Source organism: Motacilla alba, chromosome 6, assembly GCF_015832195.1.
Source record: "Motacilla alba alba isolate MOTALB_02 chromosome 6, Motacilla_alba_V1.0_pri, whole genome shotgun sequence".
NCBI lineage: Eukaryota > Metazoa > Chordata > Aves > Passeriformes > Motacillidae > Motacilla > Motacilla alba.
The window spans coordinates 16383049-16398856 of NC_052021.1; the positions used below are offsets into that span (position 1 = coordinate 16383049).

At 46.7% G+C, this 15808-nt stretch overlaps 2 protein-coding genes across 6 annotated transcripts in view; one reads left to right on the forward strand and one right to left on the reverse strand.

The window, feature by feature from the left end:
• Nucleotides 1–4590, forward strand: part of LOC119702673 — a 31282-nt gene extending 26692 nt beyond the window's left edge. For 4 of the 5 annotated variants that reach the window (XM_038141114.1, XM_038141116.1, XM_038141117.1 and 1 more), the window contains exons 8-9: nt 1819–1943; nt 2439–4590. In XM_038141114.1, coding sequence (XP_037997042.1) covers nt 1819–1915 — 97 coding nt within the window. In that variant the 3' untranslated portion in view covers nt 1916–1943; nt 2439–4590. The remainder of the gene's footprint in view (nt 1–1818; nt 1944–2438) is intronic. The other variant, XM_038141115.1, reaches the window with a different exon arrangement.
• A 2114-nt stretch (nt 4591–6704) lies between these two features.
• Nucleotides 6705–13117, reverse strand: LOC119702676 (zona pellucida sperm-binding protein 4-like). Its single transcript, XM_038141121.1, is given in 13 exon segments — nt 6705–7646; nt 7768–7884; nt 8209–8287; nt 9312–9459; nt 9534–9723; nt 9919–10049; nt 10428–10525; nt 10692–10879; nt 11265–11420; nt 11980–12082; nt 12161–12282; nt 12629–12728; nt 12730–13117. Coding segments are annotated over 13 exon segments (1674 nt in total). The 5' UTR covers nt 12829–13117; the 3' UTR covers nt 6705–7503.
• Between the last annotated feature and the right edge of the window lie 2691 nt (nt 13118–15808).

Here is a 15808-nt window from a genome sequence, read left to right on the forward strand (position 1 = left end):
CTGATACTCTCAGCATTTAAAGCCACTGTTACAATTTATGAAACATGTTTGTCCTGGCTCCTGGTCCTGTTTGTACATGCAGACATATGGAGTTGGCTGGCTTTTGTTACACAGGCTTTTTGGGCTCCAAGTCTTGCACTGGAACAGGCTGGAGCCTGGTGCCCTGTATTAACATACAGTTCTGAAGGAGTCAGAGATTTGTTGCTTTTGACACCCAGTCCCACTTGAGTCATTTGGGCAATTAGAGAAAGTCTTTTTGTTTTTGTAACTAGGTCAAAACAAATCCCCTTTCATGCTTCTACTCTGTATGATGAATGATCTGCTGCAGGGTGGTTGTTTTGTTTTTCTTTTCTTTTTTTTTTTTTTAACATCCACAAAAGAATTCTTATAGCAGAGAGAACTTGGTTCTTTCACCAGGAGAGAGGGGAGGCCTGCCAAGGTAAACATACTGGCACAAGACTCAGTGGTTTGTCATACATTGTTTTAAACAGGCTCAGGTTTTCATTTCATTTTCTTTTTCTTGCTAATACATTTGCTCCTGCAAAGCAACATCTGTTCTGTGCAAAGGACCAGAACAGACTGATGACTGACTTCATTATGGTGTCGTGAACTTAAGCAACACATAGTCCTCCACTTCCCAGGGCAGGATCTAATGTAGGCAATCCCTTCCTGACATTCCAGTGCAGATGTACCCACCTGGGTATCTATGGGAGCTTTAATGCAGAAGCATGGGCATGAGCTAACCTCAAATACAGTATTTTTCATGGTAAAGATGATAGTTTCAGTTTGAAGCCACCAAAAGCTTGCTGCTGTATGATGCCTACTTTGTGGTTAGTGTGAAGTAAGCTAGCAAGGACAGTGCAGTTCTGACATTACAAAACCCCATCTTCAACATTGTTTAGTAAAGGTTGAAAAGGGTACAAGAACCTCAGACTCAGATCTGAATGACACTCTTCACATGGAAGATTATTACTAAGGTATTCTTAGCCCTGTACTCAGGGTTGAGAAACCACCAAAGAATTAAAGAACATCAAACCAGAAGATTGACTGGTCCATTGTAAAAGAGCTAAGAGCAGAACAGAACATACACATTTACAACATTTAGAAAAAACCCCAATATAGTAGTTCACAAAATAAAGAATCTGCACCATGTTAGTCAGGACTTTGAGTTGAAGATTTAAGTAAATATCTATTAGCTATTTATTTTCTGTAAAGAGCTTTCAAATACTGCTTTAAAAAAAACAAAAAACAAATGACAGCTATTTTTTTCTTAAACAGAACCTATTTTAAAGATGTGTCTAGAAAGTGTTTCAACAGGTTTGTCTGTCATAAGTCCTGGAGGCCTGAGCTAAGTCAGTTCAGCCAAACAAGATGTATTATACTAGTTTCAATCATATGTAATAATTAACATTAAAAAATTAAGCTGGAGACAGTCCACAGGAGCTAGCTTAGTATTGCTCTTCAAAACACTTCATTTTCTTACTATTTTAGGCCAGAAATTTTAACTTCTGTGTGATGTTCAGCCACAAGTCTATCCCCCGTCTTCCAGCTAGGCAGAAAATACTGGTTGCTCCGAACAAAATTATGTTTGTGTCCATCCATTACAGTGTGGCTCCCTGCCAAGTGCTGCATCTTGTGGCTCTTTTTTTGGATGCTGCCACAAATATTTGGACAGCATCTGTTATGGAATTTCACACTGGAGAGGGGGAAGCTGCATTGGGTATAGCTCACATACATATGCACAGCATATTAATGTTAAGAACACAGCCATGCATTCTGGCCACTGTCAACTTGACTTGTATTTTTCCGTTTGTTAAGGCCAGATATTTTGTCTTCAGAGCTGAGGAAAACTGAGAGGAACTCCATGATTGTTCTGGGACAAAATACAAAGAACGAAAACTTATGGCCTTTCTGATAACTTGAGTCAAATGGAGCAAGGTAAAGTAAGTAAAGCAGCATGTGTTTCTTTGTGGATTGGGGTTTTTCACCTCTTCTCGGCACAAAAATGAGGCAGTCCTGTTCCTTCATCCAGACACACTTCAGCTTACAAACACAGAAATAGGTCCAATTTTTGAAGTTTAAATGATGTGGATTGATGTCTACTGAGAACTAATCCATATATCTTAATTTTAATAGTCCCCCAGCTTTTGGCTTGTATTTTTTTTAACACCCAATTCAAAGGCAACTATAGTCATACAGGCTACATCACACAGCCTTTTTACAAAACATAAAAGGCACTAAATTCATTTGTCTACGGTCAGTCAAAAGACTTCTAAATAATAAGCCAACAAGATGTCTTGGGAAAGAGACAATCTGTCCTTAATAAAGACTATAGAAAACCAGCCTCAGCTTCATCTTCCACCTTCCCAACTCAGCCCACAGGCTAAATACAGAGAAACTCTCTCTAATCTCACATTCACTGCATGTTTCTGTTTCAGAAAGTCAAGGCAAGAACACCAAAGGACACAAAATCAAGAATCCCAGGGTTACTCTGTGCAATCTGCATCCTACAATTGTCAACAGAGCAACTCTGAATTGAGTGTTGGAAGGGAAAGAGGGAAGGGGGATGTTGAGAAGGGTCTGTGGGCAGATACATGCTCAACTATGTATGGCTTTACTCCTGAATCTGAAGTGTACTTTATAAAGTCAAGCCACAGATGAAAATTGCTGTTAGCATCTTGGCAACACAAGCAACAGGGACCTTTAAGATTTGGAAATTCTTCCTCTTCTCTGGATTGGGAACAGAGTTACCTGAAACACCGAAGTTTTAAAACTATCATTACTTTCTGGGGACTTCTCCAGCTGAAATAAACATTAGCTTTATGGGACATAGCATCATCTGGAGGAGTGCCAGAGACTCATTGCCCAGGGCAGAGGTGGCTGTTGAAAGGACAGCCTCCCTCCTCTGGGAACCTGATTTACAGTCTCTGTCCCCAGCACAGTTCCTCCCTTCAGAGCAGCCTGTAGCCAGCTGTGCCATTTCACTGGAATCCAACAGGAAAACAATGTAAAGCTAAGGTCATTCCTGAATCCACTACTAGCCTCCTGTCCTGCGGGCCTGCTCCTTCTGCAGAGGTCCCTGGACTCTGGTGCTATCCTGCACAGAGGTTGGCATTGTACACACTCAATGTAAAGATCAGAGTAAGCAGCACTGCAGGAATCAGCCTTTTGAGACCGTGGGGGGGCATCCAGGGCAGCCTCTGCCCCAGCCATTGTGTAATCATCTTTTTCCTCTTTTTTTGATGGGGGACAGGACACCGGGCTTGAATTCCTACTGTTAAGTCCCATTGAAGTGCTCTGTGCAGGTGGGGGCCTGAGGCTGTAGGTGGAGCAGTCATGCTGCTGTATGGCTCTGCCTGCGCTCTCTCTACTGGGAAAAGTTGAGAACAAAGCTACAAGGGAAAGAAATTAAAATACATCCTTTATAAACTAGTGCTCTTTTTTGGGATACACTTAACTGTGAAACACCATGACTGTGTGTGGTGGCTGCCTTATTGCCACATGTACACTGCTTCCTGACTCAAGGAACAGGCAGTGCATGCTTCTGAACGTCCCATGGTTGCAGAGGTCTCTTATTGGTACTAGCAAAATAATTAATACACATGGAGTAAAGATTTAAGTAAACAAACATAGCCTCTTGATAAAGGATTGTTCTACTCCATAAATTATAATATAATTACAAGTCAAGCAATTGCTGATTAAAAATCCCTCCCCAACCCCAACTTGCCTGAGAACCAAGATTTGACAAGCTGGCAGGAATGATCAGCTTCAGCATGCTTAGTCTTTCCATAACAGATGTTTCTCCTTTGGTCATCCACATCAGCTGGAACCATTGAAGTCCTCCAAACCAGAACAGGATCTTTTCTGGGATTCAGAGCATCTCAGCCATGCCATTTCAGGGCCAGTATAGTTGGCAGGGATGAGTGAGGGCAGGGTTCAAGTACTCAGAAGGATTGCTACTGTCGTTACTTAGTATCTCAATAAAACCCCACAAACACAATGACCAAACCCCACAACCCAAACCCAAATCCCCATTAAAAAGAAAAAAAAGGCTGTGCTGACTCAAGGTTAGCACCCTAAAGTAGGTGCTGTGTTTAATGTTTCAGCTGTAGTTGCTGCTGCAGGACTTGGTTATTCACTGGATATCTTGCTGGCTTCATCCAAAGCTAGAGAGATTTATGACTTGATTATTCTGTGAATATTCTGTATATATCTCCACAAATACAGGGGGCAAAAATCCTGCATTAACTTACATCCTCCATTATCCCTCCAACTTTTTTACAGTGACTGTACAGAATGTGAATCAGTGCAAACTGAATTTAAAGTGTTTTAAGACATGGCATCATGAACTGGTATTTTCTACAACCCTCTCTATTCATGGTATAAGTTTGTTGGGTTTGTTGTTTTTTTTTTTTTTTTAACTAAGAGAAACTAGCACTCTTCTTTATTATAGCATTATGTTAAATATGTTCATGTATTTTTCAGAAAGAAATGTATTTATAATGTGTAACATACTGTATAGTTCTTCACTCCAGGATCCATTGTAATCCAAGCATAAGAAATTTAATAAAAGTATCACTGTTATGGTAATTGTTTTCAGATATTTTATTAATGAACACCTGGCTTGTAGTATAGCAACTGCCATACCTTTAGGGTATCAGGTGAGCATAGCTAGTGAAGAAAGGAATTGTTACCTCCAAGGTTTTAAAGGTCTTCTTTAGCTTTGGCAAAGAAGCAAGTTTGCTCTTTGGAGGTAAATGCTGTTCTCAAAGGTGTAGAGGGTGAGGAGAGCCTTTTGAAAGTTCAGGTATGACAAAACATATGTGTTAATTTGTGAGCAGCCTTGTGTTAGGTGCTGTTGCTGGACTTTGCTTGCACAGACAGGCAGCACACACAGCACTTCCAAGAAGAATCAATGAGGGCACTGGGACAAATCGTGCTGCTGTTCAGCACTGCGCAACAGCCTCAAATGACAGATCCTAGCTGGCCTCCAGGCTGCTCTTCCTCAGCCTTGATTCCCAGCCAGCAGCACTCTCCTGGACAGAGCAGCCTTCTTTCACCTGCAGGTGTCTAAGGCACTGTGTACAGCACCCCCAACAGCTTTAAGTGGACTGTATAACCAGAAGATGCAGAGTGAAGCTAAAGAGGGTGCTGGCACAAGAAGCTACACACAGGTATTTCAAAAGAAAGTCATGGTGAAAAGTCAATGAGTCTCAGCTAAAGAGAGGCCTAGAAAACAAGTTAGCGAGAAGGGCATCTGTGAAGGTAGGAGGGAAATAATACACTTTTTGCAGAAGCAAATATTGCATAACAGGAGCCATGAGAGCCACTAACACCCCCAGGCTGCCTTTCACCCTGTACCAGTGCTTCAGAAGAACAACTCCAATCTCACTGCTACTCACAGCCTTCTTGCCAGCTGAGGACGAAGTAGCAAGCTTTGATAAGGAAATTAAGTTTATTTCTTTGTTCACCCACCTCCACTTAGCACTGCACATACCCTACACTAAGCATCATACCAGCGTCCTACATACAGCTCTGTACCAAAAGGCACAGTCCCTGCAGGGGACTCTCTAATAATTTCCACAGGATACACACCCAGAGCTCCCTGTCAACTTTGGGATGCTTCAGTAACCCAACAAAGAGCAGCAGAGATTTGGCTCTCACAGCCCCTTCAGCATCCACACAGTAATCTGAGCTCTAAGCAAATATTTCTGTTTCCCTTACTGAGGCATAGGAAGGCTCCAGTAGCAAACAGGAGGGGTTTAGGTCTTGGCTTACACGCACACAGTTAAGACCACAGCCAGAGCACCCGGCCTAGTGCACTGAGGTGTGGTCTATATTACTCCTCTAATTGCCCAGTTAATTAACATTACAGACTGCTACTAAAGACTTGTCATGAGGCACATTATGAGTTGACACTCAGCTTTCCCAGACAGAGCTCCACCTGTACCAAGGTCATTTAATTGCCAGAAGCCTGATATAAGAGGCTGTTTGACCTATCTTCAGATGATGTTTTTTTCCTGCCTGTGATCTCCCTCTCCCTCCCACCATATAACTCGGAACAGTCTTTTCATCTGGTTAGATTTTGAAAGCATGCAAGACAAGGATCACTGGTTATCCTGACAGTAGCAGGGAAAAGCATTTCTACTAGAAAAATAAAAACGTAAGATTGCTTCTGAAGTTCCTTGGAATAGGAAAGGAATTAAACCACAGATCCCAGCACTCATTAACACCCTCCAATCACACAGGATCAACGGAACCTAATTAAAAAGAACAACATCTGCTGCCTCAAGCAAGCTACTGATCAGTTCTTTGCTTCCATGTGTAAGTGCTAATCCTCCCTTTTAAAGGCCCCAAAGCAATACAATTAAGACTTCTCTCCTGCCCTTAACAGGAAGAATTTCTAATGAAGCCTTAGAGGAAAAAGGGGAAAAGCATTTTTCCTTCCCCTCAAGAAGTACTCCATCAGCTATTAGCAGATCTCAGTATAAGTGCAAGCACCGCAGCTGCCCTAGGCTGGGCAGGAAGGAGGGGGTGGAGCCCCGTTTCCCCTCTACTGCCTGGAGGGCTTTGCTGTACTGTTTTCACCCAGGACCTCAGAAAGCCAAGAGGTATGCTGTTCAGCTCCTGGGACTGACAACACCACACTGAACTGCTCCTGATGTTCAAAATGGCAAGTTTTTTCTCTCATCTAAAAAAAAAAAAAAACCAAGTTAAAAATTCAGAAAAGCACTTTTATACCGACAGCGATGTCAAATTAGCTTTGATCCAAGACCTTTGAAGACTCCTAACTGCCTACTGTCACATGAAGGCTGAAGAGTAAGCACTAAGTAAAGTTTGATTTTTTTCTTGCTGAATTTCAGACCACCTAGCCCCCCCTCCTTTCCCCCCCCCCCCCAGTTGCTATGAAGTTTCCATGTTCTCATTCACCAGAAAAATGCCACCTATCCTTTTCTGTTTCTAAGGAAAGAAAGGCAAGTTCATGCACAGCATCAAAAGCAATTTGTGCAGTGCATTAGCATCCTTGCTTTCCAGTCCTGTCACATGAGCACAGCCCTACTTTACCAAGTGGCTTAGGGACAAGTGGGCAAGTCCCAGCTCCTCAGCGCAGTCAAAATACCTGCTCTGCATCTCCAGAGAAGCAGCTCTGCATCTCCAGAGAAGCATCTGCAGGATTTGCTTTTAGTGAGCTGAGCTGCAATTCTGCAATTCTGCCTAGGTCACTACATTGGAAAGCCATTATATTCGTTAACAGACATGCCGACACCACCCAACACCAATCCTGCCCCAGTCTGCAGCCCAGGCCTTGACAAGGTCTCCAGTATGTCCAAGGCAGACAGATATCACCAAACCCAGAGCAAAAGAATTCCCGAGTGAGATGAATTCAGAGCGTTTGGAAAGCTTGCACAGCCACTGGGGTAATTTTTGCCTTGCAAATCAAGTCTTACAGCTAGGGTCTCCAGGGGAAGGGGGACCACCAAACAAATGGGTTTGACAGTCACTTTATTGCAATGCGTTGATTTCATGCATGGCTGACACCTTCCTCTGCCACAGCACAGAAACCACCAGCACCACACACAGAGCTGTCCCAGCTGCCGCAGCAGCAAATCCCAGAGCCCAGGGGGCTGCAGCATGCACAGCTGCTCCTGTGGGGAGAGACACCCCAATGAATGCCCCCAGTGAGGCACAGGGATGCCTTAGGGGCTCAGCCTTTCTGCAGAAAAGCCTTAGACCGGGCCCCTTCCCCTGCTCTGCTGCCACACTTACCAAGGCCGTCCTTGGCTGTGTCCTGTCTTAGCTCATGCTGGAGGAAAATCACAGGGCCTTTGCTGGAGACATGGGAATTACCTTCCTGAAAAGGATGCTCAGCACTCCTTTTACCCCCTACAGAGCAAGGTGAAGGTTGTAGGTAAGAAGAGGTATGGCCCTGAAGGTCAGCAATCCTTGTCCAGGTCAGCTTCTCAACACATGGGAAGCTCTGAAGGCACAGTTTCCATGTGAATCCACATAGTGCTAAGAGCCCATGAAGACCTCTGTCTTTCTGGCATAAGGAGAGCCTTAGTCAGTGGAAAGGAGCAGGAAATGCTTTGTCAAGCTGCCCATGCCTTAAGGGAATTACTCCATAGGCCGCATGTCTCCTACTCCCCAGCTTGGAGACTAGGCCCTTGCTGCCCCTTTGGCTAGGGAGCAGAAGGCCAGGACACTTACTGACTCTGGAAGGACAAGCCGGGATGCAGGACTCCTTTACAGACTGGTGGCACACGGAAGCACTGCAGTGCAGGTGCACCTAGAGAAAAATGGAACACAGCCTGAAATCCCTCAGGCACTGTCTGGGGCCTGGTGATATCCGAGCGTGCTGCACTGACCCCAGCCAGGAGCCAGGCGCCCACACAGCCGCTTACTGCCTCCCCCTACTCTGCCCCAGCAGGGCAGAAAAAGAATAGGAAGAGCAAAAGCAAGAAAACCTATAGCTGGAGAGACAAGAACAGTTAAAGAAGTGAAGGAGAGGAGGAGAGGGAAGACAAGACCTAAAGCACAAGTGATGTAAAGGCAAGTCACCAACCCTGCTCCTACAGGTCAGTGCCCAGGTAGTTGGGGCATCAGCTATGCTGGAAGATGAAATCCCCCAATGTTTACACGGCTGAGCATAAAATCGGGCAGCATGGAATACTCCTTAGGCCTCTTTGAGTCAGCTCTGCTGCCTCCCAGGTTCTGGCCTGTCCCATGCCTACTCACTTGAGGTTGAGAGACATCAGAATGAAGAGAAAGTCTTGATGTTCTGCAAGTGCCATTCAGCAATCGGCAAGAACATCTGTTTTCCACACTGTTTTAGCGACAAATCCAAAGCCAGAGCACCATATGGGCTGCTAAGAGGAGACTTAGCTCCATACCACGGGCCAGGACCTTGAGGGGGAAGGCAGGAAGGTCTGTTCGGCTTGTTTCGCATCCAGGCTGTAGCCTTGGAGCCCTCTGCTGTCTGCTCCAAGGCGGCTTCAAAACCTTCGCAGCATATACGTTCAAGCTCGGTCCAATGCGGCATTACAGCACTTCTCCCTGACACCTGCAATACTGCTGCCCGGGCACCACTTCACTGGGAACCTTGATAAGTGCAGCCGAGACCAATTTTGGGTATCCACTCAAATGAGGTTTTGGCATCAACCTCTCCCCTTCTGTTTCAGCAGGGGATTTTCCTAGTCTTTGCCCCACTCCCTCAAGGAGGCCAAGAGACTCATAGGCATGAAGTGATTCTCATTGCTCACACATTTTACTGGTCTTCAACATGAAGCTAGGCAGGCAGGACAGGATCTTACCAGCCCAGAGAGTTTCTCATGGGAAGTGGAGTCCACAAAGGTGAATGTGTAGAGGATGAAACGCTGGTGATGAGAGGGCAACAGTAGTCCTGAGGTGAAACTTGGAGGCATCAGCTGTGTCTGATAGTTGTCCCCTGCATAAGGGCACCTGAGGAGAAAAGGCAAGCAGTGAAAAAGAGCAAGTTATTAGCCCCAACACAAAGATTTTTACAAGTCACTTACCCATCCACCAAAATTGGCCACTGCTGCTGTTGCTGCGGGTTGGTGCTTGGTGTGGCCCAGCAGTGGTGCAGAACTAAAATCAGGTCTGGGTCTGTCCTCTAAAGCATCTTGACCTCTGCATAAAGAGGGTCTCTCAGAGTCTTCACAACAGGATAGTCACAGTCCATATAGTAGGAAGTGTAGCTTCCATCTGGGACAGAAGAAACCCAAGAGCCATTTAAGAGCAGGAAGAAGCAGGAATAGGCACCCTTTATAGCCATATCAGTAAGCCTCCACCATGGCAGGGAAGCAGTGCTGGGTTAACCCATCGATACTCCACTGTTACTTGTCAGAGACCAGAGCCCTGCACCGAGAGCCTTGAGCAGGTCCTGCAAACCTCTCCTACCTGAGGCAACACGCAGCTCCAAAGACAGAGGACCTGGCTGGGACACAGCAGGGATCGGTGGCAACGTGGAGACCTGAACACTCAAAGGAGTGGAGCTCCCACTGATGGAATAAATACATCGGACATGTAACCTGGTGGGAAAGAAAAGGAATGCTCCAAATCAGGCAAATAAGAAAAGTCACCCTGATAGCCCCTTCCTACAATATGGCAACCTATCATCTGCTTTAATTATACTAATATCGCGTTTTAAATTATAATTTAGAATTATATGAAATCCCATTTCTTCCAACACTTCCTATTAACAAATACTCGAAATTCTCTTTAGCGTTTAGATTTGAGAATCTGCAGATTGTCACTGATCAATTCCAGCTTTATTCTGGCTAAGTGGAGATACACCAGTCTTTAACCTTCCAGCACCCTCATGTGAATTCAGAGGTTGTGACAAGCAGGAATTTCTCTAGGGACGTTGAACCCAGGGACACCCAGCAACATCAGCCCCAGGGTGATACTTGAAAGTGCTACCCCTAGTGACAGAGCCAAGGCTCCCGGTCTTCACATCCCTGCTTGCCACCAACTCATTCTCATACATGGCCTGGTCTGCAGTCATCTGGAATGACAGATAGGCACCATCCCTGTGGTAATGTCAGGCTGGATCAGTAGGAGGCTGGCGGACAGCTTTTGGCCTGTGGAAGTCTGTGGGATGTCCATTGAGCAGCCAAAGCCATGTCAGGCTGTTCCAGCTCTTCCAGCCTAGCAACAGCTGCAGCTCTTACCTGAAAAGTAGTGCCACAGGCAGAGAGTGGAAACTGGTACACGACAAAGGAATTGCTTGTTAGGACAGGGACACAGCCAGGACTGTGTCCACGGGCCAGTTGCACTGACTCCAGGGCAACAGGTGGCAGGGTGACATCTCGAGAAACAACAATGGAAAACTGGCCATCTGGTGTGCAATGAGCTGTGTCTGGAGAAAAAGATATAACCAGTCTTGAGCTCAGAGATAAGAGCAGTGAGAAGGATGCTCTAACATCACAACCAAAGGAAGACCAGCAAGCAAGTCCTGCAAGCTGTCCTGCCTTTAACCCACAAAATAAGTGCCACGTATGGCAAGACAAGTGCAGCCAGCTCCAACAACAACACCGATGCTGGGCATAAAACCAGGTGTGTTGCAATACAGAGGAAAATGCTGGACACTTGACTGGGACATGACATTCCTGGCAGCCAAAAACATAGCCCTGAGTCACCTGCAGGAGTGGTACACACCAAGTGCTGGCTTGCCCTGCCAGCAAAGTGAGAAACCCTGTTTTGCCGCAGCTCAGGAGGGAGGGAGAACAGCTGCTCAGGCTTACCTGTGTTACCAAAGTAGCAAGGCTTCACCCTGTCCCTGGGGTCATAGCAGCAGCCTCGTGCTTCACAGTCTCCCTGGCTGATGGGCAGAGAGGCACATGGCAGCCAGTCCTGGCTGGGAACGGCCAAACAGACACTACTGCTTGGAGCATCCAGGGCTGGAAAAATCAGCAGGTCTTTGCAGATAAAGCACAAGAGCAGGGGGACAAAGACATGAAGGACACAGGTTGAACGAGTCCTGGTGATTCTGCATACAAATCAAGGGAAGTGAAAGTCAGATGATGGTCAAACACATGGTCGGGATCTGCCATGGAAGCCTGCTCAAGAGGGACCTGCATTTCCATGGAGCAGAGACTCCCCCTGAGGCCACGTACAGGAATCTGGACCTACATTGGATCTGTGAAGATAAAGCATTCTAGATCAGCTCTTGGTAGTTTAGGGAATCATTGTACCTAGTCTCCTGTTCATTCCCTGAACTTGCAGGAACTCATGTAGCCAGACTATGGCTGGGAGACACAATGCACATATTCACCTGCTGACCCTGCAGAGAGGCATGAGTCCTCAGCAAGCTGGTGGCTCCTATGTCCAAACCTTTTATCATGGAGATTTCTGCACAGCAGTAAGTCCCCTTTCCTAGCCCCCAAACTGACTAGGAACAGCCATCTGAAAGGAATGGCACTCATCACCACAAGATTCTGACAGGTGCTTGTATCTTACAAGGAAGGTCCACAGGGCACCTGAGCAGCGTCTCTTCATGAAGAGCCTTTTGTCCAGCAGCATCTGTTCCTTCAAGCCCAACCAGTGTAAGGTAATTGTGATCCTAGGGAAAAGCCACACCAGTCAGGACAGCCAGAGCAGCAGTAGTTACAGCCCCAGCAGAATCCCTAAGGCCACTCACCCACTCAAAGACATAACAGCCAGCATAAGAGACCGATACTTTCTTGGAGCCATCTGGAGTCCCAGATACCAAGAGCCCACAGCCAGAGTCATTCTGCAGAACATGTGACTTCCCTTCAGTATCTAGGGAAAGAGGACACAGCAGCAGGGGCTTCAGGGTCCCACACTGCAGATTAGACCCACTGCAATCCTACCTTTCTGTAGGAAATAGGAATCTAGACAGTATTAGGGTCTGGAACAGCAGTGAGAGAATCCAGCAGCCAAGACATCTAGATCCAGGCACAGCACTCACTCCACCAAGTCCTTGGCTGCTGTGTCATATAAACATCCCCTGGATTATGCAAGATGTCCAGAACCTCAGTGAAGTTCAACAGCACTTCACATCAAAAGCTATTCCCTTCTGCTCATTTCATGCAGCTCTGCATTTGGGCAAAGATATAGCTAAAAATGCCTCTTGATATTGCCTCACCCCAAGTAGTCAGCACAAATGAAGCATTCCCTTCCCAGCCTGGAGGTAAGGTGAGCTGTAAGCTCTCTTGGCCACAAGTCAGCAGGGTAGGATCAGAAAAAAACACTGACATGAGCCCCCAGAACCAAAGCCAGGGGACCAAGAAACACCCAGAAGAGCATAGCTCCTGATGCAGCCCAAGACCACCCTACAACAGCCATCCTGCTCTCTTGCTAGGCCCTTAGCCTAGTCCCTTTAAATTGTGGAGCCAGCTGGGACCAGAAATCCCTGAAGTGCCCAGGTGGACCCAGCCCAGCAGTTCAACGCCTTCCATTGCCCTCACCTGAACTCAGCAGAGTCTGCTTGTGCTCTTTGAAGAAAACCAAAGGGCAAGAGTTGAGCTAATGTCAAGAGATGGGTCTGTATTCATATGGTAGAGCCCCAGGAGGGTCTTCAAAGCTTCTTTCCTACCCTGAGATCTTCCCACAGTTGGGACACGTAGGAAATCTGGTTGCTTCTCCCCATGCACCCTATTGCTGCTCTAATTGCTCAATACATGGCATGAGTGCAAGAAACAGCCACAATGCTCTTTTATTCTTTTAAAGATTATACGGGTTCAAGTGCCAGACACAGGGTGCTGACATAAAAGCACAGAAAGAGCCCTCCACATAAAATCTGTGAGGACTCATGGAGCTCAGAAGGCTTTGCACACCTAAACAGTGGTGATTCCCCATAAACACTCTTGGCCGGGGACTTACAACCCTGTTTGCAGTGTGTTTGCGTGGGGATAGTTGCAGGACTGGTGCAGGCCTGGCTGCTAAGTGACAGGATGCCCTCTGGGACCCCTACCCCCAAAAAGTGGCAGGTGGGCCCTTGAGCTGGGCTTGAAACACAGGCAAGGGGAGCCTCTGTGCTCTCAGAGAAAACTCTGCCTGCCAGCAACCTTTGCCTGCCTGTAAGTGCAAGGTGTCATGGAGAGTCTTCTCCCCAGCCACACATCCACATGTCAGGCAGCCACAGCAAGCGAATGCCTTGTTGTCCATCTTTCCCTGCATCTTTCTGCATTCATGCCATGGAACTGTGAATGGCTTTACACTTCTGCCCTCAGCAGAGCCTCCAGCTCCTGGATGTCTGCACAGCACTGTACAGCATCAATACACTGGCCCCAGGCAGCCCTCATCACAGGCATGGTGGGTGGGCAGCAGCTGAGTCTGAGGGAGGCATTTCCTTTGCTCTTCCACCTCAGCCACAGCCCATCTTTGCTGCACAGCTGTACAAGATGCCATGATCCCAGCTGGTCAAGAAGGTCACTGTGCCTACCTCTGCTAATTTCATGCACCAACCAGGATGGCTGCTCCAGGAAGTGAAAGACCTTGTCAGCAGCTCTGCACAACAGGAGGTGGAGACAATGGATCTTGGCAGGCTGCCTGCATGGCTGAGGCTTGAGCAGCCCTGATGAACCAACTGTGCTCCCCACGGTGCCTGCCTGGGCACCGGGCAGCAGCAGCAGCAGCGGAGAGACACCCAGGGTGAACATTTGGACTTTGGCAGGGAGGGAGGCTTCATCTCTTTAGAAGCTGAGCGCTGTGCATGCCCAAATCACATCATCACTGAATGACTGCCAAATGCTTCCTTTGGCTGCATTACCTGCTGATAACTGGGTAAAAATCAGTAATGTACTTTGGAGCTATGGGGAGTACTTTTATATATATATACCATGGGTTATCCTTTGTATAAATATATGGGTTATACTGTAACCCATCAATACTTTACTTCTAACAAAATAAATGTCTACGTGGACTTGAAGAATAATTCTACATGAAACAACCCCAGAAGTGCTGTAGATCTGCCAAGGAGTACCTGTGCTGAGAACGGTCTCAGGTAACTGCCCTGTCCTAGTTCCTACACAGACACCAAATAGCTGGGTTGGATCATGGAGGCATGGGAGGCTCTTCAAATGAGCCTGAAATTCAGGGAAATTAAATGCTTTCTGTTAAAGAATTGTTATGGAAAGCAGAAAGCAGAAAGCAGCCTAGCTGAAATGAAACAAGCAGGTCTCTCTTCCTCAGAAATCTTTTCCTCACCATTTGATAGTTCTCATGCATTACAGTGACCCAGCTGTAAGTGCCAGATAGCAGCCAGGACCACCACAGACAGGAAAGACATGCAGAGGATGAAAGCAGGTGAAGAATACCTCTCTGTGGACCACTGGTGTGATCAATGAGTGTCATGGGCAAAAGGGAACTTTGTAGACAAGGTGGTAAGGTCATGAACACTGCTAGCTGGCAGCTGCCTCATGTGGAAGTGCAAACTCTCATGAACTTCACTTTCATTAGATGAAAGTCCATAAACCTACATGAACTTCCATGAACTGCCCTGACAGCATCTGAGCTGATGCAGGAATTCTGCCCAGCAGATCAGCAACTAGCCAAAAGTTGTTGGCAATTTGGTTTTTCCACTAAAGTATTGAGTATGGCTCTAGAAGAAGTAAAACAAGATTTAAAATGAACAACTAGAAAATTATTGCACCTGTCCAGGAGAACAAGGATGACTTAGAAGTCCCTTCTGTAGGGAAGATACAAAAACTTTTGCAAGGGGTGGAGATCTTCACTAGCTCCTCTGAGTGGAAGGGAAACTCACCTTAACACACTGCCGTGCAGCAAACACAGCATGGCCCAACAAAGCACTCCGTTCACCCAGGCCTCTTGCTAATTCCCACCGAGTCCCACATCCCCTATCCTTGCAACACCTTCTGATCAGTTTTGCCTGCAAATGTGTCACAGTTTGGGAGAGACAGTTTGTTCAGACAGCCAGGCTGAACAAGCTGAGCACAGCACTGAGGGTTGTTTCTACCAGCCCTTGCCACTGCCCTTGGGACCCCGCCGGTATGCAGGCCCTGTGCAATCTTGGGCAGGAAGCCTCCAGCTCTTTTTTAAGCCCTTGCAACACAGCAGACATGCTCTACTGTCTCCCAGAGCACCTAGGGAACTTCCAGGGCACTAGTTCCTCAAAGTGGAGTCAGACATCAATGGAACAAGAACCTGTGCATGCCAGCTTCCAGCAGCAGGTTGGATGAGCAGCTTTGGTAACTGCAAGGATTAGTTGCCAGGTTGCAATGGCCTATAGCCAGCCTCGGACAAGTGCATCTCTGTCCCAGCTTGGGAAGCCACTTCCCAGAGACTCTCTCAAGTTCTGTGTTTC